A 24,633-nucleotide genomic window follows, 5' to 3' on the forward strand; every position below is an offset into this window, starting at 1 on the left:
GTTTGTGATAGGACGTGTTTTTCAGCGTTATCTCGGCTGGCGAGTGGCTGTGATAAGGAGCGGCTGTTTTTGTTCCGCGGCCGGCCGCCGTCGTCATCTGTTGCCTCCAACACCAACGCCGCCGACAACGTCACGGCGATCCATTTCTCCTCCCACTGCTACTACAGTCCTACTCCTACAGACTACAGTCCTACTCCACAATCCTCGTGAGTCGTGATCGGCGCGCGCGCTGTTCGGATCAATTATCGCTGTCGTGTATTTAACTTTTTTCCCTACCAACCCACCGCCGCCGCCGCCGCTGCCGCGTTCATCGTCACTGCTCACTAGTCAGTTCAGCTCTTCGTACCGAACGTCCGCCTTCGTTAGTGCATGCCGCTCACCGTCTGCTGTGTTTTTCGGGTACATTCACTTTTTGCGCCGCCGACGCATACCCGTACAAACCGACACGTCGGTCGACTTTCGACGCGTTTCCCCGGGTCATGCGAACGGCATTCAAGGAAACAAGGAAAAAAAATGACCGATTCCAGCCAACAATATGTCAGTGAACACTACGGTCCAGTCAAGTTCCTCAGCTTCCGCCATGCCTCCACTTGGTAGACGCGAAATGAAACAATAGCTGTGCTACCATAAATCACTCACTGCAGCTACCGACCAGCAGTGGATACCAACCATCAGCTTACCGCTCACCACTACACTACAGCTAAGACTACACCTGCAGTAGGTAAGTGAGATCCAAAATGTCTTTTCAAGCAGTCTTGATAGCAAAGTATTGCCGTTAGTTCAGTTAGTTTTTAATGTCTGTCTTATTCAAACGACCACAATTTGTCAGCCATTGACTCGGGCTATTCATTACTACCGACTCATTGTCCTCCATAACAGAAATACTTACACTAATTTGTATGTGTTTGGCCCTCATATTTGTTTAATAAATTGCACTAAACTTATCAATACTGCATTCACTATTCACTAATCACAACTACCTAGGTATTTAAGAGTTCCATCAAGACTAGGTAACTTTAAAATAATCATCTCACACATAACTAACTATTTTACTTGTAAAGTCACTAGTTATTCACAAATAACCCATTGATATTTTATAAAACATAAGTACCTAATTGCTTTAATAAGTACCTACTCAATAAATAATGGCATTTGTTTGAACCAACTTGCAAGACCATATTCTGGAAATTCTATTTAATGCATCTGGTCATATTTTCTACATTTTATTCCTTTTTCAAAATTGTATTCAACCAGTTAAAACTTACAAAAGTTGTGCCATTAATGTAACAATATAATATACAGAGAAAAACTAAATTTTAATTTTACACTAGCAGTAGGTATTTATCCTCGTATTTATATGTGTACCTATTAACATTTTCGCAAGACATCCTCATTTGTGTTAGATAGTTGCATGTAACAGATTTTAATGTTTACCTGTTTACGCTTATAACTTAATATTAATATTATTACAATTTTGTGTTGATACCAAAGCAAATTGTTTCAATTGATGAAATAATTATCTGTACTCTTCAATGAAGTATCAAGCTTAAATATTTTAAGAAAACCTTACAACAGGTCATACAATGTAAACTGTTATAAGAACTAAGAAGTACAAAAAACTGCATCGAAACAAATGTTTGATTAATATGACATTAAAAACTTTTTTTGAATTTTAGAGTTAGGTATATTACAAAGATGAGAAAATTAAATCAAACACAGTTTTGAAAAATTAATAGTCTTAACATTTAAGTATATCTATAATATTTCAATTAATTTAATGATATTGTTAGAATATGAGGTACGTGACAGTTTAAATTCTTGTCTCTATCTTGTAAGTGTCCAGACGAGATAATTTTAAAAACTGTTCACTTTGATAATAAATTAGTAGTTATATTCTAAACTAGGTACTATTTGTGTGTTATTAACTCTATTTTTAATTACTTAATTTTATTTAAAGTATTCATGAAATTGAAAGTATTTTTCGAAATATTTTTCAAGTCTATGAAACAAATTTTTTATAGAATTATCAGTAATGAAAACCATCTAACTATTTGTTCATAAAACAAATCTGATATTATTATTATAATAATAATAATGTTTTCAAATTGTTATATAATAGCAGTAGGTAGTGTTTATAATTTATAATTATGTAACATTCAAAACCAAATTTAGTTTCTTCCTTAGATCATATAGGTACTATATATTGTATCTCGTATTGCATAATATGATATAAGGTTTCTTCTATGTAATTAAAACTATTATTCAATAATAATTTTCAAATATTTATTAATGTGAACTTTCGATATCCTACTTTGTAGTTATTATGCAATATTAGCAATAAGTACCAACTATAGGTTTTTTTTAAACCAAAATTAGTAGCTATGTCTAATGCTTACCTAGGTATTTAAAGTTACTGTTATTACTGTCCAACAATAAAAATACTACCTAAATGGGTTTTTAAATTAATAATTATCATTAACATATTATAAATCAATCATTAAGTAATTCAATTTGTGTATTTTATCTAGACCAATTTTATAAATTAACAGCTGCCTTTGTTTAATATTAGTATATTAATAAATAATAATAGGCGGTACCTAAATCACTTTCTTTGATGAATTTAAAATTGCCCATTATTAAATTAAATCGTCTGATTAGTGATTATAAAAAAAACGTAGGATATTGTAGGGCCTAGATAGAAAGTTAATTTTTTAATTACCTTATGAACAAAACACTACATTATCAGTGTATAATAGTCTCGTAACGTCCATGTAGGTTTGGTTTTATACGATTTTATATTAGTTACTTTTGCATGATAATTACTTTTTAAATTGATAGTTAAAAGTTTTTTGAAAGGTTAGATAATATAAACCTGACTTATAATTTTATTTTTATTATAATAATTTGATTAAGACAATAAAACAAAATGATATTTCAACTTTTTGTCTTTTTATAATTTTTACATTTTTTATATCATACCCGTAGATATATATAGATATATATGTAATACATTGGTATTACTGTATAGGGAAGTCGGCCATCTATACTTCCGTCATAAGTAAAAACGCTGTCCCAAAATAAATATAAATGAGATAAAAACAAATAAATTATTGTCAAATTTAGCTTGTGTAGATGAATATACCGTATATCTGAAATATTATTCCAAAAGTATAATATAAGCAATAATCAAATAACTAAAACCCCGTAAATCGTAGAAAAATTTGTGGTTACTAGGTAACAACGCCGCAAATACATTATACTAAGCACTAACGCCGTAAGTATTTTTGAAGATACGGCATTTTACCTTGGTACAAATAATAATTGATGGCATTTTGGCTTAGGAATACAGATTAATTTACGTATCGAAAAGCAAGACTATCTGAAAAAATGTATTTATAATAAAGTTATTCGATATTTCATTATTTTTCTACGTTGCAGTTTATTTTACATTGTATCAACAATACGTTCAAAGGAAATAATTTTATCATATCAGAAATTGTTGCTTACGAGTTACGTTCTTGCTTATGAATAAAGTATCTAAAGTTTATACCAATACTAGTGTACAACGTGAAGAGCAAAGTATCTTGTTAAAAATTAATACATTTTATTATTGTTTCATTGCATCCGTTAGGTAAAATTACATAGGAAAACAAATATCATATTTAAATAATTAGAATGTACAAGGTGTTATGATTTTATGAATATACAAAACACAAAAACGCGTTTTTCTCAAAATCGTTCTCCAGTGACCTGTGGCGTTTTCGCTAGTTTTATGACGGCAGTATAGTAGTTAAATATATCCATGATTAGAACCGACATTGTAGTTGTATACAATATTAAGAGAAGTTGCTACTCGCATGTATTTATAGTAGAATTACCAACATTTCACAACACATAGGGAAAAACTTAATCTGTGACGTAGAATTTTAATTTTTTTGATAACACTTACCAATCTATATTAATAATTAAATGAAAATAACCAAAAAAAAATATTAATGTTTTCTAACTGATAACTTTAATTTCATTTATGTTATCCAAAAAATAAAAAGGATATGTCACAGACAAAGTTCTTCCCTATGTGTTGTGGAATTTTGGTAATTCTACTATAAAAACAGAAGGAGTAAAGTTGTTACGCGTAAAACAGTTATTGAATATGTTTTACATTTGTAAGATGGAAACAACACATGAGGAGGGTAGTACGTCCTCTTAAATACAAATTATTATTGAAAATGTTTATTAGCTCACATGCTTTATTAGTTTATCTACAGATATGCATATAAAGCTAAATATTTTTAGCATAATCAAAATATATAAAAAAAAAAAAACTAGTATCCGCCTAGTAACCAAGCTTGTACTTCTACGTAATTATTTTATTGATAATTAAAAAAAAAATTGTTTTCATTTGAAATAACGAATAAAAAAAACATTTGTTGTTGTGTTCTTACAGGCTTTTTCTTTAATTATAAAAAAAAATACATAACTAGGTAGGTACTTGATAACCTAATATAAAAATCCTCAAGGAACATCCGTGTAAATAGGTTTGTTCGTTTTGAAAAAAAAGTGTCAAGGGAAAGTGTAAAGGGTGTGATCAGAAATCTGCTTTCAAAACAAACATTTTTGGTGTAGGTTAATCAGCTGCATAACAGAATAAGCTATTAGCTTATAAGAAATGATAACAATGATCTACACCTGCACATTAGTTGGTGTGGAAAGTGTACGCACTAAACCCATACTATTTCAAAACAAACAGCGTGTTCGCTAATACTTTTCTATAACAAACGCTCCAGTGTACACTATTATGAAAAAGTGTAAACTTTTTGTCAAAACGAACAAAGCTATTGGAACCATATATATGTGATATGGAATTTCAATTGAATATTTTTGTCCATGAACATAATAAGTAATAAGTTATTACTAATAACCTACCATGCCAACCAAGGATAACAATTTTTGAAAAATATGAGTAATAAATTAAAATACTCTATTATTACATTACATAATATTATGTTTATTAAAAATTATTTCAGTAGGTCATTATTGATTATTGTAATTTATTTTTAAAAGAATATAATAGCACATATGTACATTAGCTTATGAAAAATATGTGTACCTACTTATATCAAATATATGTTTCAAACAGGTGATTACTGATTAATACAGATTATACCTACTCTTGATTCTTGTCACATTTAAATTAAACTGGTAGGTACTAGGTAAACGTAGAAGCACCTACATTGATCTAAAAATCTATTAAGTATCAAAAAACATTAAAATAATATTATATATTGTAATATTCTGTCTATACACTATTTGTGATAGTTAACATACTTTTTTTAATTAGTAAATTATTTTAAACAAAAACAATACATAATATTAAGTTTTAAGTATAGACATATCCTGTTAAATAAAAATAATATATATAAGTATAACCTATTATTATAATATTGTCTGGTATAAATTTGGTGTAATTGCAAATAGGTCTGTTTAGTATTAACTCTAATAGACAATTTTAAAATTGATCATGTGGAACATGAGCTATGTTTATATCTCAGTTGATAAATAGTTGGAAATGTTGCATCATCTTATTACCATAGACCTATAAATTAGTTATGTCTATGTTTATTACTTCATATACTTAATATGTCTATACCATACCTAGTTAATGTTGGAGATCAGGCTATAAATGATAATTAAACACATAAAGTTGATCAGTAGGTCTGATATAAATATAGATACAATATTATAATTTATAGTAGGTACCTGATAAATAATACATACCTATAATATGTATAATATGTACCTATAATACATGAAACCACCAAAAGGAAGTACCTATCTCAAAATCTGACCTATTCTTCTAAATATTAATCTGAAATCTGGATATTAGTTTATCTTTGAATTTATCTTATTACTAAATATGTATTTATTACTATTATAGTAGGTATCATTTTAACATCTAAATTAATTCAGAAGCCCGTTCAGAAGACTTTGAATGTTGAACATATTTTAGTTCAAATTGTATATTATGCTACTATCTAAAAATTATCTATTAAATTAATTCATTCAATTCCATCTAAATTTACCGTCTCAATTGATGTAAAATAGTCGCTGTCATGGATCCCTTACCACAGAACGGTGGCCATTTAAAATGATTGACATCAGTTGCCGACCAATCACACAGCATCGACTGAGAGGGTTTTACCAGCAATATTTATGCATACGCTAAAATTGTGAAACTTATCTTCTGTTCTACCTAAGAGTGAACCACTCGGCTGACCAAAACACGTTTTTTCCACGCATTCCCACCAAAATTAGAACATTGGTGAGAGTTGTAACAAGGGCGCCCATCGACCGACGACGGCTGGCAATGACTGTTTGCCAATTACAGAACGCATAGCCATCGCATGGGGGGGTCAGGCACTGTTCGGCGACTCAGTCTGCGTGCACATAAGCGGTTCACTCTTAGATGGAACAGAGTATAGTAGGAGAGGTTATTAAACATACTTTTGTTTAATCCAAATTTTTATATTATAAATATTTGTAATTGTAAATTGATATTGTTTTTATTATTTATTAATCTATTCAAATTACCTAAATAAATATTTAGAATACAATTTAACAATATTAAAAATAATTTTAAAATCCAACAATGATAAATTATGTACTCATTTTATATTATGAGTAGGTAGGTAAAATGTTTATTATAAGAGGAAGTGTGAGATAGCTTTAAAATAATTACATTATAATATAATATTTCATCAAAGAATATCAACAGTCCCGTCAACAATTAAATATTGGAATGAAAATTAATTCCTCACTTTCTTAGGTTTCATGAAATGTCTGTCTAAAATATTATATTGATTAATAATATGCATGCACCGTATTGATTACCTATCTATAGGTATGTATGTTATCTGAAGTTATAAGAGCAATTCAAAATTATGTTGTCAACATAAAAATAATTAAAAAAACTAGACTTCAAATGTCAGTTTTTTCCACACACTAGGTATACAATTAAAACACAAGTAGCTAGGTATTTCTTAAGTTACTTGATCTCTATAGGAACACTCTGAATGTGACAATATGAATTTTGAAAGCTGAATTAATCTCATTTTATAATGAGACTAAGAATAATTTATCAAAGTGCAAGAGTTCATTAATTGAACTGATACAAATTCTATATGTGTAGGTATATTCTATTTTATTATTTATAAACTGTATTACTACCAAAATAATATATTTTAGATTGAAATTGTATTGAGGGACCTATAATATATTATTTTACAAAGCTTTAAATAAATTAATGGTAGTAAAAATAGATTGATAATTTACTAACTAGTGTTTATTTTTTTAGAATGGCATCTAGTAACAATACAGAAACAACTGATACTATAGAAGTTATCACACAGCGGGCTATCACACAATCAAATCCAATATTTTTACAAACTACTGCTTGCCAAGTAATCGCTGGACTATTTGTTTGGACAGCAGTATTTGTTACATGTCAACAGGTAAAATATACCCTATACTTATATGATTTAAACAAAAATTAATTTGTTTATGTTAGTTCAACCAAGTGTTGGAGAAAAGTTTTAAATTTTTTCTAAGAATGGATTATATATTATCTAATTTTTATGATTTTAATTTTTTTTTCATAGAACACTAAATTCTTCTTATTTTTGACACTAATTTAATCATTAATATTTTATCAATGTATTTTGTTTCCAATTATTATACTATCAAAACTTTGAAATTTATTTGAATACTGCATAATTATTTCTTAGAACTCTATTAGTTAAGGGGATTCAACACTGTGATTTTTTGTCTTTATCAAACACACCCGTGACATAGGATTTTAGACTTGTTTTTTCCAATTGTACTGAATGATCTAATGAAGCAATAAGAATTCTAAAAACTGATTTGAAGTTGTCGTCAAGTCTACTTGAAATCAACTTTCCCACATTTTTGATATTATCTCCCAAATTCCTAAAAACGTTATATTAAAAAAGATTAAATAAAAAATGTGTCACATTTCAATTTTCGGAGAAGTTTTAATCAAAAAATCAAAAATTTGGGAACGTCAATCTCAAGTAGATTTGACTTCAAATTCAAATCTGTTTTCAGAATTCTTATCGCTTCACTATAACAATCAGTACGTTTGGTAAAGAACATGTCTAAAATCCTACGCCTCGCATGTGTTAGACAAAGACAGAAAATCACAGTATCAAATTCCCTTAAGTATTTGTCTATTTAATTTATATTTATATATTTCAAAATGTTTTAATATTATCATTATTTCCTATTTATTGAATGAGATTATTAGAAATTCTTGTTTCATTTCATAGGAAATCGTTTAAAGATAATTCCATGTTAGTATAATTATAATGGAGGAAAACAACATGAGCTTAATTCAGTTGTCACAATGATATCTGATAAATTATAAAATTTAATTTATCATTATAGTATAGCTCATTTCATTGAAAAACAAATATTTTGTTGAATTTAGTTTTTAATCAATATGTTTGTAAATTATTTTTATTTCTCACAATATGATGTTCGTAAATATTTTAAAACAGTAATAGGTAAAAAATATCTTAGTTGTGATGTCTATAAATATAACATCAATCTGATTATTATTGACCAGTGTTTCCCAAACTGCTGAGAGCACCCTGGCTGGAGGGAGAGCATGGAAAATTCATATGTTATTATACATATTTATTTATCTTAAGTAATCCTCTTACATGCTTAATTTAATCAAGAAAATGTCATCAATGTTTTTCTAAATTCATTGAATGGGAGGGCTAAAACTTTTGAAAAATCTAATGGGGATGTAGTATAGAAAAAGGTTGAGAAACACTGCTATAGACTATTATAATAATATGTCAAAGTACACAATAATAATAACAATAATAATAATGGCGTGTCTAATGTAGTAATGACCCAAGGTTTTGGTACCAACTGTCAAGGTGAATTGTGGCTTTGGTTATATTTTATATTTATTTCTTTCGTGGTATTTTTCACAAAATATTATTTTGTTTTTGATGATAGTCAAACCACATCATATTAGATATTACATAATATGTCGCCCTAATTTGAATAGTGTTTTTATTATACTTCTACTTACCATATGTGTTATTGCCTGTTGTTTGTTATAATTGATTGTATTAAGAAAATTTAAAACAAGATTTGTATACAACTATATTATACAGTTATGTTATACAGTACTAACATCCAATGATTAGTTCTGGGAAGAACTTCTTCTGAAAGAAAAATAAGAGTACAGTTATTGCTGCAAAATTGATGACAGTAAAAAAAAATGAATAATGTTTAAACAAGGAACATAATCATTACTAATAATTTTATTGTACCTAATAATTTAATATGTCTTCAGAATAATATTATTGTTTACAATATTTATAATTGTTGACTAATAACCATACAAACTATGGTTAATATTAATGAATTATTAATGATCTTTATTAATTCTATCTCCTAGTTAATGTTAATAAGTTAGAGTTGAGTTCATCATCTAACATTCATTGAGATTAGAGATAAGTTCATCTAACTATAGTAAATATATTTAAATTCATAATAGTATAATACATTATATTATTATGTATAGGGTTCGTACTTATAAACATTTTTAATAATTCCTTCCTTCATAAATCTATTATTATAATTCATAATTATTTCATTGGAGAAAATACATTTCCTTTCCTAGTATTCTTAGTGTGTCTTAATAATTACTGGTGTACAATATATTTCTAAAACATATATTTTTGTTGTTTGAATTAAAATTAAATTTCAAAAATATATATAATTTTACAAGTAAACTAAATAGGTATACAATACTAGTTTTAATTAGACATAACTACATGTTTTTTCTAATTTGAATACTTCTAATTTTTCGTATTCAGTTTTCATATTAAAATTTTTTTTTTATATATATTTTCGTGATTTGAAATCTTTAAAATGTGTTTGGGATCTAATATTCTAATTACTTTGTAATATACTCGGTATAATGGATTACAGAAATAATTTAATTTCTCAGTCCTCGGACCATTTAAAATTGTATTTCTTGTATACAATTATTAACTTATTATTAAGTTAATAATTCAGATATTTTTGAATGGATAAAATATATGTTTACAGTAATCATTCATCATTATTAACTTTATTTTAAATATAAGTACTTATATGTATAGCTGTAATATAGGCCTAAATGTACGAACTTTAGCAATTAGGCTAAACACACCATGAACATAAAATAACCCCAATTTATGGAAAATAAGCATCGCGTCGGTGCTCATCAAACTAATTATTTCATTGTAATATCGTAATCGGGAACGTCTTTACTAAGTCCATATTCTGTTTCTCTAGTTTTTACTTTTAAGACAACTGCTGAACTGCTATTCGTTTTGCTCTGTGTTTGTTTTTGTTTCGTTACGACATTTGTTGCAAAAATGCCGAGAAACCCATTAATAATGACTCGTATTACATTTTTTTTTGTTATCCATTGGCTGTTTAACAAGCAATTTTATAAATTAAAAATTGCAATTTTCATATTTTTACAGCAATATTGCAATATGTTTTTTAAATTTATTTAGTTCAATAACTTCCGAAGTTTACTCATAAGTAAGTAAAAAGTAATTTTGAAGCCTTGATTTTGTATACTTACCTAATACAAACTAATTAAAATAATATCTTTGTTATAATAATGTTTTTATATGCAACATAAAAAAAGGTGGGCAAGTGGATGTCGCTCTGCTGTATAGTAGGTTACAAGTGGGTCACTGTAACGGATGGTGTTAAATTTGAATTCAATGATATCATATCATTGTAAACGAAAAACTATTCTGAGCGGAGACGGTTTGTCAGCGTATGATATTACAATAAGTATATTTGATGATATTATTGTGAACAAATTAGTTTATATATACCCTATTTACGTGGAAGTGTGGAACCATGTTTTAAATTTTCAATCCTTAGCTATAAAAGTTGAACATTTTATACATTTTTAACTACAAAATAATTATTAAATTTTAAATTTGATAAAATTTGTCAATATTCAAACTTCAAATGCTTATTAAAAAAATTGTGCCTATGTATTTTTAATATTTTTCAACTGCTATTGTATAACAATATATCAGAAGCCTTGCATTCAATTTTCACGCTTTTTTACCCAACAAACAAAATTTTATTGATATTTATAGAAAAAAAAACTAAAAAAATTGATAACTGAGAATGCCAGTAAACAGCTCAAAAAGAGTCAAAATATTTTCAAAATTGTATGGTGTGTAATAAATGAAAATATTAACATTCAGTGAAATTTTCAAATATCTACAGTCATTCGTTTTTTTAATTACAATAAAATAAGAAAATCGTTAAATGAGAAATCGAGTGAATATCAAATGTTGTAAAAATATGAATTTCAAACACTCGTAAAAATTTAATTTGACTTGCTTGTAGACATTTTTTTTTTGAAAAAGATAGACAAACTTTTGAGGAATGTTGTATTACATTTTCAAATCTTAGATTTAAAAAGAAAATTTTTTATGAATTTCTAACTCAAAATAATTTGCAAATTTTCGTCATTTTTAGGTATTTTGTCAATATTTGAACTTATAAAAAAAAAATGTGACTATGGATTTTAAATTTTTTTTTCATTTGCTATTGAAACAATATACTAGGAGCCTTCTATTAAATTTTCAAGCATTTTTAACTAACAAATAAAATTTTATTGATATTTATAAAAAAAAAAAAAAATGGAAACTGAAAATGTCTTTAAAGAGCTCAAAATAAGTCAAAATGTTATGTACCTACTACGGTCATTTGTTTAAGAGTTGCACCAAAAACCAAAATCAATTTTCTCTAAAACAGATTTTGCGTAAAAATTCCCGTTTTTCCTTAATTTTTCTTTTGTTTTTCACAGCGCTTTTGAAAACTACTTGAAAAATTTTACTTTTGAACCCCCCCCCCCCCCAAAAAAAAAAAAAAAAATACCAACTAGATTCACTTTCCTATCAAAAAAGATACTGTTGAAGAAAATCGAAGCACTTTTAATGTCCTAAAAGGTGATGACGGACACAAAAAAAAATAAATAAAAACCCGTTTTCCCTTAATTTTTCTTTGGTTTTTTTTGGCGCTTTTGAAAATTACTGTGAATTTTAAATGTTGACCTCCCCAATGCACCAACGATATTCACTTTCCAATCGAACAAGATACTAAAGTTGAAAATCGAAGCATTATTTCGACTACTTGTCGTGTGCACAGACACAAAAAAAAATAAAATGAAAAATGAAAAAAAAAACACACATCATTGTAAAATCAATACATTCATCGTTTCACTCAGAATCTAAAATATAATTATTTAATAATACATTATAATTTAATAATAACATATATTATCATTATAAGATATTATAACGAATAAATTCTACGAGATACACTCGAAAACATTGCTCTCTTACATTTTTATAATAGATTTTTCTACAATTTATGACAGATCATCGCAAACTAATTTTTTGCCATTTATGTTCCACCCGTGACTGTGTGAGATATACTGAGGTCTGAGATAACAAAACTTGGTGTGTTATGCACTTCGAAAATTGCTTGTGTATTACTCGTTCCGGATAGTGTGCACTTGTCGTCAAATGAAAACTACATTACCTACAACGTACGACAGCAAATTTTCGTTCACTAGTTCAAATAGTGTTATATTTGTTTTTTAGCAGAGTGAATTGACCTTTTATCGAACTTTTATATAAGAATATTATCTGTGCTTAAGCGTCAGCTATTTTTTCTATAATTTAATTTTCAAGCAAGACATAAGTAGGTATGTGAAATATCCAAGGTTGGAAGTTGGAACCTACAATACACTAAAGTATAAAACACGTATTATACGTACAATATGAAACTACTTAGTTTTATTAGTTTTATACTGTATACAATTTTTTTATAGCTTCACTGAACAGCAATTATCAGGTATAATTCACCAAGTTTATGTGGCTTATTAATTTGTTACATTAATTAATTACCAAGTTTATCTTTATTAATATTACTACGTTAATATTTTTAATAACAAAAAAGAAATTTTTTGATCTTCTTTTATTCTAAATTTAAGAAAATTCGCCAAGTTTATGGGATTTGTTAATTTTTTATATTAATTGTTAATACTAATTATACTTATTAAAATTTGAAATGTACAGTATAATAAGTCTTAGTCGTTATAAAGTTGTATACGTATATAAATGTATAATATATTACGTCATAAGTATTAACTATTTATGTATTACTATATACTTGTAATGATATTCCAACCCTGGAAATATCACAAATTAAAAATGTTCATAATATCTTGCTTGAAAATTAAAATATCGAATAAAAGCCAAAGCTTAAGCACAGATAATGTTCTTACCTAAAAGTTTGATATAGATTAATTCACTCTAATATTAAAACTAACATCACACTATTGAAACTAGTGAACAAAATTGGCTGTTGTACGTTTGTAAAACTGAGACAATACAAATACAAGAGTAGCGTCCTCTTAAAGACATTTCTATATTACCTATGTCATACTAGTTTTTACCTATTAGAATAATAGTTTTAATAGAGCACCACACAAAGACCAATGAACTTGTCATTGTCATAAAATACGTATTAGATACAGGTATAATACTATGATAGTTAATAACTGCTTAAACTTGTAAATAACCCACATATGTTGCTAATTATATTCTACACATCGCTATGTTAACAAAAAAAAAAAAAACAATTATAATTTATAACTGTTGCTTGAATAGCGAATTTTCATAAACTTCAATACTGATCAGTGATCACTAACCATAATAAATTAGCATAAGATAATAGGGGTCGGTCATTAACTAATTGAGCTGCATTTTAGATTTTTATTCGTACTTTTTTAAGCTATTTAATTAATATTTTTGAATGAATTAAAAAAATACGTAGGTAGTGAATGATTGTTTTCGCGATGTTATTACAAAGGCATGTCGCATGTATCAATACATAACAATATTATACTATGTTAGATTTTTATAGTCAATGGCATTTTAATAATAAAATGGTATAATATATTATTGGCTATAGTAGGTACTCATTCCTTATTTGTAAATACATTTCTTTCGTTCTGCGTATGGACTATCCCACTCGACAACTTCTGATAAGATATTCATTTATAATAGATAAATATAATGATATTATACAAATAAATTATAGTAGATTTATTGTTATTATATGTGTTAGATGAATTGTAACTCAGACGCCCAGTATAACAACGTTTCAACGTACTTATATTATGCTTTCTGATGTATAATATACATAATACCTGTCATATACATATATGTACATTATACACTATAATAACAAGTATAAACCTGAAATACATTGCATTGGAGTCTTTTTAAACTTAACGTTATTTATTTACGAGTCATTACTGAATACTGAATAGTGTGATGTGTGTGCACTAATTAAAATGATAAATATCTACATTCTACACGCTTAATACAAACTATCTGTAGGTATTTATATATTTAGTGACGATTTTCATATTAATTTATTGCAGTGATCATAAAAGCTATATACACCGGACAATAAGGGTTTATGTTATCAAAACAATGAAATATATTCGATTTCTCTTTCTGAAACCACATTTTAAATAGTCTCCAACAGAATACGATTTCGAATTTATTATGTGGCTTTCGATATAAATCAATTTTGTTTATAATATTTGTGTGGTATTTTCAAAATAACATTAAGTTATTATAACTTAGAAAGCTTAAATTTATAGTGATCCATAATAATTAATTGACAATTGTAATACAGATATTCAGCTTGTTTTTGAGATCAATGGTCCGTAACATTTGAAAGTACCTGCATTTTATTTTTTCGAAACAGAGATGTTAACGAAATTCTGATAGGTTTTGAAAATATCGCCGTTTGCCGTGTTAACTTATGAAATAATTATTATTTTTATTTTTCAGATATATTATCACCTGCGATGGAATACGAATCCAGCCGAACAACGATGGATCATCCGAATATTGTTTATTGTACCTATTTACGCGCTACACTCGTGGGTCAGTTTGTTGTTCTTCAACAACGAACACTACTACGTGTACTTCTTTACAATTAGGGATTGCTACGAAGGTGATAATACGCGTTTAACAAAACAAATAATGAAATAACTATAAAATAATGTGTTTACTTTTTTTGTTTGTCATATACAAATTGCATTGTATTTTTTTTTCAAACAGCTTTCGTGATATACAATTTTATGAGTTTATGTTACGAATATTTGGGCGGTGAAGGGAACATAATGAGCGAAATTCGTGGGAAACCTATTCAGTAAGTTTAACAGACCTATTCAAAATTAGTTTCCCTAATTTTGTACCTGTATTATATATTTTAATATGTATAATATACACGATGATCCATTTATATGGCCAGACTAATTGTATAAATTCATTTTTGTTTTTTTTTTTTACTTAAAAAAATAGTCTAGGCAGTTAAATAATAAATTACACCATATAATATGTATTTGAACAATGTACTATCATAAAGTAGTGTGTTAACTATTTTTGTGTACAGAAGTCTTAAACTGCTTCTATATAGTATATTATGTGTCTTATATTTAATATAAATTACTAATTGCGTAGTTTTAACATTTTTCTCTATTTATAATAGGTCTAGTTGGCAATATGGAACTTGTTGTTTGACAGGACGTACTTACACAATTGGATTCCTACGTTTTTGCAAGCAAGCAACACTACAATTTTGTTTGGTAAAACCTTCAATGGCTTTTGTCATTATATTCCTGCAATATGTTGGACATTATCATGATGGCGATTGGAGGTAATGCATTTAAAATTATTATTTTGTGTTTAAAATATTTTTAGCAAAATTGTGATTTTATAGTATGAATGGAGGATACTTGTATGTCACAGCCATTTACAATATGTCTGTGAGCTTAGCACTATATGGATTGTTCCTGTTTTATTTCGCTACTCGAGATCTCCTAATACCATTCGAACCGGTCTTAAAGTTTTGCACCATCAAGAGTGTGATTTTCCTATCATTCTGGCAAGGTAAAAAAATCGCTCAATACCAAAGTGATGTATATATTATTTAATAACCATGTGCATTTTTAAGGTGTATTACTGGCAGTTTTAGAAAAAGCTAAATTCATAGATCCCGTCATTGATTCCAGTGGCCAACCCACTAGTGCCGGTACAGTATCAGCTGGCTACCAAAACTTTTTAATATGCATTGAGATGCTGTTTGCTGCATTGGCCCTAAGAGCTGCATTTCCGTATGAGATATACGCTAATAACGCACAAACAGGAACAGGAAATCCATCCAATTCGCGCACAGTTACAATGCAAAGTATTTCTAGTAGTTTGAAGGTGCGCTAAAAAAACATAAACATATAAATTTTATATAAATCATGTCTGTTTATACTGAATGACGGTTTATATCTCCAACCAATCACTACAAATATTTGTTGTTTTTTTTCAGGAAACAATGAATCCGAAAGATATAATGACGGATGCCATACATAATTTCCATCCACAGTATCAACAATATACACAGTATAGTTCAGGTAAGATATTTAAAAATTATATGGCATGTGTGTGTATTTTTATTTTTGATTATCTGTTTGCATAAGACTCTTTCACTATTGATTGATGGCAATACAATTTAGAATTGTGTAGATATAGTTTTTGTTTTTTTTTTATATTGATGAATTTTGTTTGTCAGCATTTTTTGTCTATATTTTATCATTGGTATATAATATATACAATAATATTTTATCTTAAGTAATACCTAATTCATTAATTATAAAGATAAAAAATTATACATGCCAAATATAGACTTAAATTTTTTTTTAATATTATAATATAACAATAATAATATAGGTACTCTATAAAAATATTTTGACTACCAACAAATTAAATGATAAAAAGTGTATTTTTATCTAAATAATCTTGTAATGGTAAATACATCATTTTGAAAACTACTGTACATGATAAACAAATTATATTTTTGCTAAATACAAAAAAATGTTGGCTAAAAAATAAAATAATATTACCTATATAAGTTTTTAGTATTTTGATATTAATTGTATTTTATTTTAAAATATTTGAGATAGTTAATATTGTTTTAATGTCTAATATATAATTTACAGAGTTAGATTTTTTTTTTTTTATTTGCAGACGTTGGTTCCTCTCGGCCTTATGAAAAATTATAAGCATGGAAAGGTGTTTTAGTTGTATTTTGCTCTCTTTGCATTTTATTTTTAACCATTATTTTTTATATATTTTTTTTTTATCATTTTAGTTATTATTTTTTAGATTTTATTCTCATGACCATCTATTATTTAATAGGTATTCCAGTATAAATAATTTTTCTTTTATTTCAATAGGTTTATATAATTTTTATGTTTGTAGTGAATAAACTCCAAGCCCGCTTGATTTTTCTTTATCGGGTTGATGCAATGTGATTTTGTTAAACATATTTATATATATACTTTTTTTATGTTATGAAGTACTTAACGCTATTTAAAAATGTCTTTTGTTTGTGTTTTTTTTCTATTTTGCTATGTTGATAGTAATAATACAACTATGTATATTTCCATTATATAAATAGCTTATTTTCCCCCGATATTCTTACTAGTCAACATTTTACTGCAAAATAGTAAGTATATTGTTTTGTTGTATATTATACTTACAAAAACTTTCGAACAGAAAATTTTTCTATGCCTTATTTACTTTAAGAAATTAATTTTTAAGTTTGTGATCTGTATTTAAAAACTAATTAGACGTTTACATTTAATTTATTGCTTAAGTGTACCTATTAAAAGTATTTACTTAATTTTAATTTAATATCTATGTAACTAAATAGATAGGTATTTATATTTAATTATGTATAATTAAATCAATTTAATACGATTATATGTATTTTTAAATTAGCACTATATTATTACACTTGTAATAAGTGTTTGAGGAACGATCCTCGCAAACTTGTATTTTATAGTTAATTAAAATTAATTGTACCATTTATAATAAATACAAAATTTTCCATACTAAAAATATTTTAATTCATCCTTCCTTCAATATACTAGAATATCCCCATATATTTCAATGCCTATATAAAAAGCTATTACCATCATAAGTCATAACAAATAGTATTATATTATCAGTCTCCACGAAATACTTCTACAGGTAAACCTATTAGATACATTATAATATTTTTGTTTCGATGAAATGTGAATAATTTGTGAAAATCTAAATTCTAAAACCAAGTTTTGAATATTACAGGTGGCCAAAAAAACTACGGATCAAAAAGTGGAATCAACGACAACAGTGGAAAATCAAAAACTGCTAAGAAACAAGCGCCGGTGTATAATGAAAAGGCAATGTTGCTTAGCTCTGACGAAGAAATACCTTAAATTATCTTGTCAACAAATATTCTTACGTAATATACTCATACGATTTATTTCATTGCTTTAACAACGTCTATACATTATACAACATAATATTATTTAGCAAGTATCATATGGGCATATAGCAGATAACGTGCAGTAGTGCACTAGTCAAATACAACATTTGTGCAATATTTCTTGAATACTTTCAACACAGCCAATTGGTTTTCTTGTTATCTTCTTTGTATCTGATTTTAACAAACATTGAACTCTTACAGTTTTGCTTAAAATCAGGACTTAGGATGTAAATTTTGCACAACCTGTCCTTCATATTATTTATTATGTAATTGTTAATTAAATATCGTTAATTTATCAGTGATATGATGAATGATGTTTATACATGTTATACTATTCAGTCGGCTATATTGAAGGACTATTGATCTATAACTTTATACTTCCATAAAATAACCTACTACTTGCTGACAGTAGTTTCAAACAATTTTGGTCTTATATTGTTCTATTAATATTTTGTTTTTTAGTTTTATATTTTGTTCCAACTTTACAAAAAATCACTGTATAGAATTAAAAATATAAATAATAATTTTTACTAGGTACTTATATAGTTATTAATTAATTTAAAATTATTATTATACGTATTGATATCTAAAATTAACTTTGACTAAAACAAGACTATTCACTATACAATAAGGTATAATAATAATACGGAACTTAAATCGCTATATTCATATTATTTTTTATGTGATTGAAATTAATAATTATATACCTAATAATATTGTTTTTACAACTAAATTATTTTAATCTTCTTGACTCATAATGAATTATATTAATGTACCAAGTTGTCATTAAAAAAAAACCTTTAACATTATTTCATACTTTATGTTTATACTTATATATATTATATATAATAAATATTGATTATTAATTATAATATTATCTACAATGATTAAAATATGATAAGTGTACAACATATTTTATATTTTATTTTAAAGAAATCAAAAATAATTATTTATCATTACTTGTGTATACAAAATATTAATATTATTATTATGTATTATGATATATTAAAACATCTTTAAAGTTAATATTTACTTATTGCATTGGTTTACAATTTTTTTTCCAAATAAAAAATATTTGGTCCATGTAGTGGAGTCACCTACTAAATTAATTTATACATTATTCATTTTTATTTATCATTATAATATGTTATTATTATTATATGAATATATGAAAATTATAAAAAAATGAGGATAGTATAGTAGTATAGGTTAGCTCTGCTGTAAAGTAGGCGTGGAGTGTAGGTACCTCGTTATTGAGTATTTCACTGTAATGTATGTGTTAAATTTAAATTCAATCATAAATCGTTGCAAACAAAAAACAAAGATCGTCAGCCTATATTATTTAGTATATTTTATGATATATTTACATTGCTATTTAAATAAGTAACTTGCCTCTATAGTAATAATAAGTTGAACTAATTTTTCTCCGAAAACATTTCATTTATTTTATTAATAATATTTAATTACTATAATGTTAGCTATATATTTATATCATATATTATTATTATTAACTTTTGAATCAATACAGCTGACTTACAAATTTACAACCATGCTTAAAATAGTCAATAGATCAGTGTGAATAGGTATAAATAATCAATAGTTGGGCTAAAATTAACCTAAATTACTAAATGTTTTGAAAATGTCATTGTGTTTGTGTATATAAAATATAATATTACAAATAAAAGAAATTTTTTTTTTGAATTACTACAAAATAAATAAATTATTTTTTGGTTATGAACTTAGAACGTTTATAATTCAAAAAGACTAATTACTTATTTTTTAGATTAGATTCCAGCATGAACTATAATGAACTCAATTTTAAATTCAAACACATAAAAAATTAATTTTACTTTTCGGTTAACTTTTTTGTCTTGTTCAAGGTAGGAAAATCTGTGGTGTATCTTCTATTAAAATATCTAATATTCTAATGTTAGCTATTGAAAGAAAAACTTAAATGAATTTCTAACTGTAAATAAATTGAACATTTTCGAGATTTTGATGAACTTTGTAAAATTTGAACTTAAAATGCATATACTAATAATCGTTTCTATGTGTCATTATTATTTTTGAACTTACATTAAAGAAACTTGTGAGAAACCTTGCATTCATTTTTCAAGCTTTCTTACTAAGTAAAAAAGTTCTTACAGTGAATAATTTTTAAAATATAGGTACCATGTAAAATGCTAATATAATATTTTGGTGAAAATTGCAAGTGTCTAGTCTGGTTATTAGTTTTTGAGTTTTTTCTGACACTGTCTTTAACTACTGGGAATTTTCTATTTTGACCTCTCCAAACTAACAACTAGAATCACTTCTATCGGAAAAGATGCTGATATTAAAAATCAAATCATAGTTTATACTGAAAAAAGTGTCTCCAAACATAAAAAATAATCACTTCAAATATACCTATCATTCTTTTCTCTTTTCCGTTGCCTTTACGGTAGGTATACACTCTGACCACGTGGCACCTCAGCAGTCTGGTGGAATTAATATCCGTGGATGCATTAACACTCTTTAGCCTGAAGAAACAACTGCAAGTAGGTACCTACGTCATGAATCACGATCAAATATGTACCAATTCTACCAATAGGCAATAGGTATGGAATTAGACGCCTCCCACCGCGGAGAATGCGGTGCAATTCGGGGTGTTCGTTATCATTATGAAATTATATTGTTAGGATTTAGAACCGTTACCCTTCCCCCAAGCAGAAATTATTGAAATATATATACACAATCAATTTAAAAATAATATATTGTTAGATATTAAATATTATTCCCTATAATATGTTATTCAGAGGTGGTCTGGGAGGTAAACAGCCAGACGCCTAGTATTCTATAAAACTAAACAGCTTCTTTATGAACACCCACTTTTTCGGGTATAAATTATAAATAGACAATATCCAATAGGTTATAATATTATACATTTTATAAGAATCATAAATGTATAATCCTTTTGATGTTTGTTTACTATTGTTTTTATCATTTATTTCATAGTCACAATGCATATACTCGTATTAAACTCGTATTGTAGATACAATAAAAAAGTCAAGGTAATGAGAAAAAAAAGGTGGGTAAGTGGATGTCGCTCTGCTGTACAGTAGATTAAAAGTGGATCACTGTATAATGGATAGTATTAAATTTGAATTCAATGATATAATATCATTGTATAAGAAAAACGATTCTGAGCGGAGACGGTATGTCAGTCTAGGTATAAGACATAATATTATATATGTTATTAAAAAAAAATTGACCTATAATATATTCCAAATTAATCATATCACAATATCCATTAGGTACTTATAACGCGTTATACAATATGTAATTTTGTCTAAATTTGAACTTAAAATGACTATAAAAGTAAACTGTGTAAATGTATTTTTTTAATTTTTTGGTAACAGAATTAATTACTTACGTGGAATCTTCTTTTAAATTTTCAATTCTTAGATACAAAAGTTGAACATTTTATAAATTTTTAACTACAAAATAATTATTCAAATTAAAATTTGATAAATTTTGTCAAAATTCGATCTTTAAATGCTTATAAAAAAAATTGTGCCTATGTATTTTTAATATTTTTCAACTGATATTGTAATAATATGCCAGGAGCTTTGTATTAAATTTTTACACTTTTTGGCCCAACAGATAAAACTTTATTGATATTTATAGAAAAAAAATGGTGGGTAAGTGGATGTCGCTCTGCTGTACAGTAGGTTAGAAGTGGGTCACTGTATAATGAATGGTATTAAATTTGAATTCAATGATATAATATCACTGTATAAGAAAAACGATTCTGAGCGGAGACGGTATATCAGTCTATGTATTAGACATATATAATATACTTATCTATGGTATTAAAAAAAATTGACCTATACCTAATAGGTACCTATAATAAATTCCAAATTAATCATATCATAATATCTATTAGGTACTTATAACGCGTTATACATCAACAAAAAACCGTGGTACTATCATAGATATATAATAGTATACTTTAGAAGTTTCAAGTACCCACGAATAATATTATACAATCACAACAAAATAACTAAAATAGTTATCCTAGGTTTTTAATATGTAATTTCGTCCAAATTTGTACTTAAAATGACTATAAAAATAAACTGTGTAAATGTATTTTTTAAATTTTTTGGTAACAGAATTAATTACTTACGTGGAATCTTGTTTTAAATTTTCAATTCTTAGATACAAAAATTGAACATTTTATAAATTTTTAACTACAAAATAATTTTTCAAATTAAAATTTGATAAATTTTGTCAAAATTTGATCTTTAAATGTTTATAAAAAAAATTGTGCCTATGTATTTTTAATATTTTTCAACTGATATTGTAACAATATATCAGTATTAAATTTATACACTTTTTGGCCCAACAGATAAAACTTTATTGATGTTAATAGAAAAAAAAAACTCAAAAAATTTAAAACTCAAAATGTCCGTAAACAGTTCAAAAAGAGTCAAGATATTTTCAAAATTGTATGGTGTATAGGAAATGCTAATATAAATATTCAGTAAAATTTTCATGTATCTGCAGTTATTCGTTTTTGAATTACAACAAAATAAGGAAATCGCTACATGAGAAATCGAGTGAATATCCAATGTTGTAAACATTTGAATTTCAAACGATCATAAAAATTTAATTTGACTTTCTTGTAGATATTTTTTGTTTGATAAAGGTAGATAATCTTATAAGGAATCTTGTATTACATTTTCATATCTTAGATTTAAAAAGAAAATTTTTTGTGAATTTCTAAATCGAAATATTTTGCAAATTTTCGTGATTTTTAAAGTTACACCAAAAACCAAATTCAATTTTGTGAAAAATCGATTTTGCGTAAAAATTCCCGTTTTCCTTAATTTTTCTTTTGTTTTTCCCGGCGCTTTTGAAAACTACTGGGAAATTTAAATTTTGACCTCCCCAATGCACCAACGATATTCACTTTCTGATCGAACAAGATACTGAAGTTGAAAATCGTAGCATTATTTCGACTACTTATCGTGTACACGGACACAAAAAAAAAAAAAATAAAAAAACACATTGTAAAATCAATACATTCATCGTTCCACTCAGAATCTAAAAACTAAAAAAAATTGAAAACCGAAAATGTCCGTAAACAGCTCAAAAAGAGTCAAAATATTTTCAAAATTGTATGGTGTATAGGAAATGCTAATATACACATTCAGTACAATTTTCAAATATCTACAGTCATTCGTTTTTTAATTACAATAAAATAAGAATTTTGTCACATGAGAAATCGAGCGAATATCCAATGTTGTAAAAATTTGAATTTCAAACGATCATAAAAATTTAATTTGACTTTCTTATAGATATTTTTTGTTTGATAAAGGTACATAATCTTATAAGGAATCTTGTATTACATTTTAAAATCTTAGATTTAAAAAGAAATATTTTTATGAATTCTTAACTCAAAATAATTTGCTAATTTTCGTGGCTTTTCCATATTTTGTGAATTTTTGAACTTTAAATGCTTATCAAAAAAAACTGTGACTAAGGATTTTTAATATTTTTCATCTGCCTTTGAAACAATATACTTGGAGCCTTCTATTAAATTTTCAAGCTTTTTTAATCAACAAATAAAATTTAATTGATATTTTTAGAAAAAAAACTAAAAAAAAAATGGAAAATGAAAATGTCTCTAAACAGTTCAAAATAAATCAAAATATTTTGAAATTGTTATCGTGTATAGAAAATGGAAATATAAACAACCATTGAAAATTTCATGTATCTTCGGTCATTTGTTTTAAAGTTACACCAAAAACCAAATTAAATTTTGTGAAAAATCGATTTTGCGTAAAAATTCCCGTTTTTCCTTAATTTTTCTTTTGTCTAAAAAATCTTTTGTCTCAATGTTCTGCGAATGTGGTCCAATGCCTACATTGATTTTATAATAATATATAGTATAGGTAAAATCAACGGTACTTATAATATATTGTTATATACAACTAAGATCGATAATAAGACGTATCAATATATTCGATATCTACCTTAGTTTGATTTATTTGTATTTATAAAATCCACCGACATTTTTGGCCAAAAATATACGAGTTTCAACGAAAAAGGGTTAGGTTCCCTAGTCTTTTAATT

The 24,633-nt window shown here is 26.4% G+C and overlaps 1 protein-coding gene across 2 annotated transcripts; it reads left to right on the forward strand.

Moving 5' to 3' along the window:
* The first annotated feature begins 144 nt into the window (after positions 1 to 144).
* LOC100166566 (transmembrane protein 184B) lies at positions 145 to 18,516 on the forward strand. Of its 2 annotated transcripts, none has more exons than XM_003240489.4 (9): positions 145 to 721; positions 7,355 to 7,511; positions 15,000 to 15,165; positions 15,273 to 15,363; positions 15,703 to 15,870; positions 15,934 to 16,103; positions 16,168 to 16,421; positions 16,534 to 16,618; positions 18,336 to 18,516. In XM_003240489.4, exons 2-9 carry the CDS (start codon positions 7,356 to 7,358, stop codon positions 18,464 to 18,466), a joined length of 1,221 nt encoding a protein of 406 aa, XP_003240537.1. In that variant the 5' UTR covers positions 145 to 721; position 7,355; the 3' UTR covers positions 18,467 to 18,516. The 2 variants fall into 2 exon arrangements, with proteins under 2 accessions (XP_003240537.1, XP_001948291.1); XM_001948256.4 differs by lacking the exon at positions 18,336 to 18,516 and adding an exon at positions 17,232 to 18,107 and having other exon boundaries at positions 327 to 721.
* Positions 18,517 to 24,633: the final 6,117 nt, after the last annotated feature.

The sequence above is a fragment of the Acyrthosiphon pisum genome, chromosome A1 (assembly GCF_005508785.2).
Source record: "Acyrthosiphon pisum isolate AL4f chromosome A1, pea_aphid_22Mar2018_4r6ur, whole genome shotgun sequence".
Taxonomy (NCBI): domain Eukaryota; kingdom Metazoa; phylum Arthropoda; class Insecta; order Hemiptera; family Aphididae; genus Acyrthosiphon; species Acyrthosiphon pisum.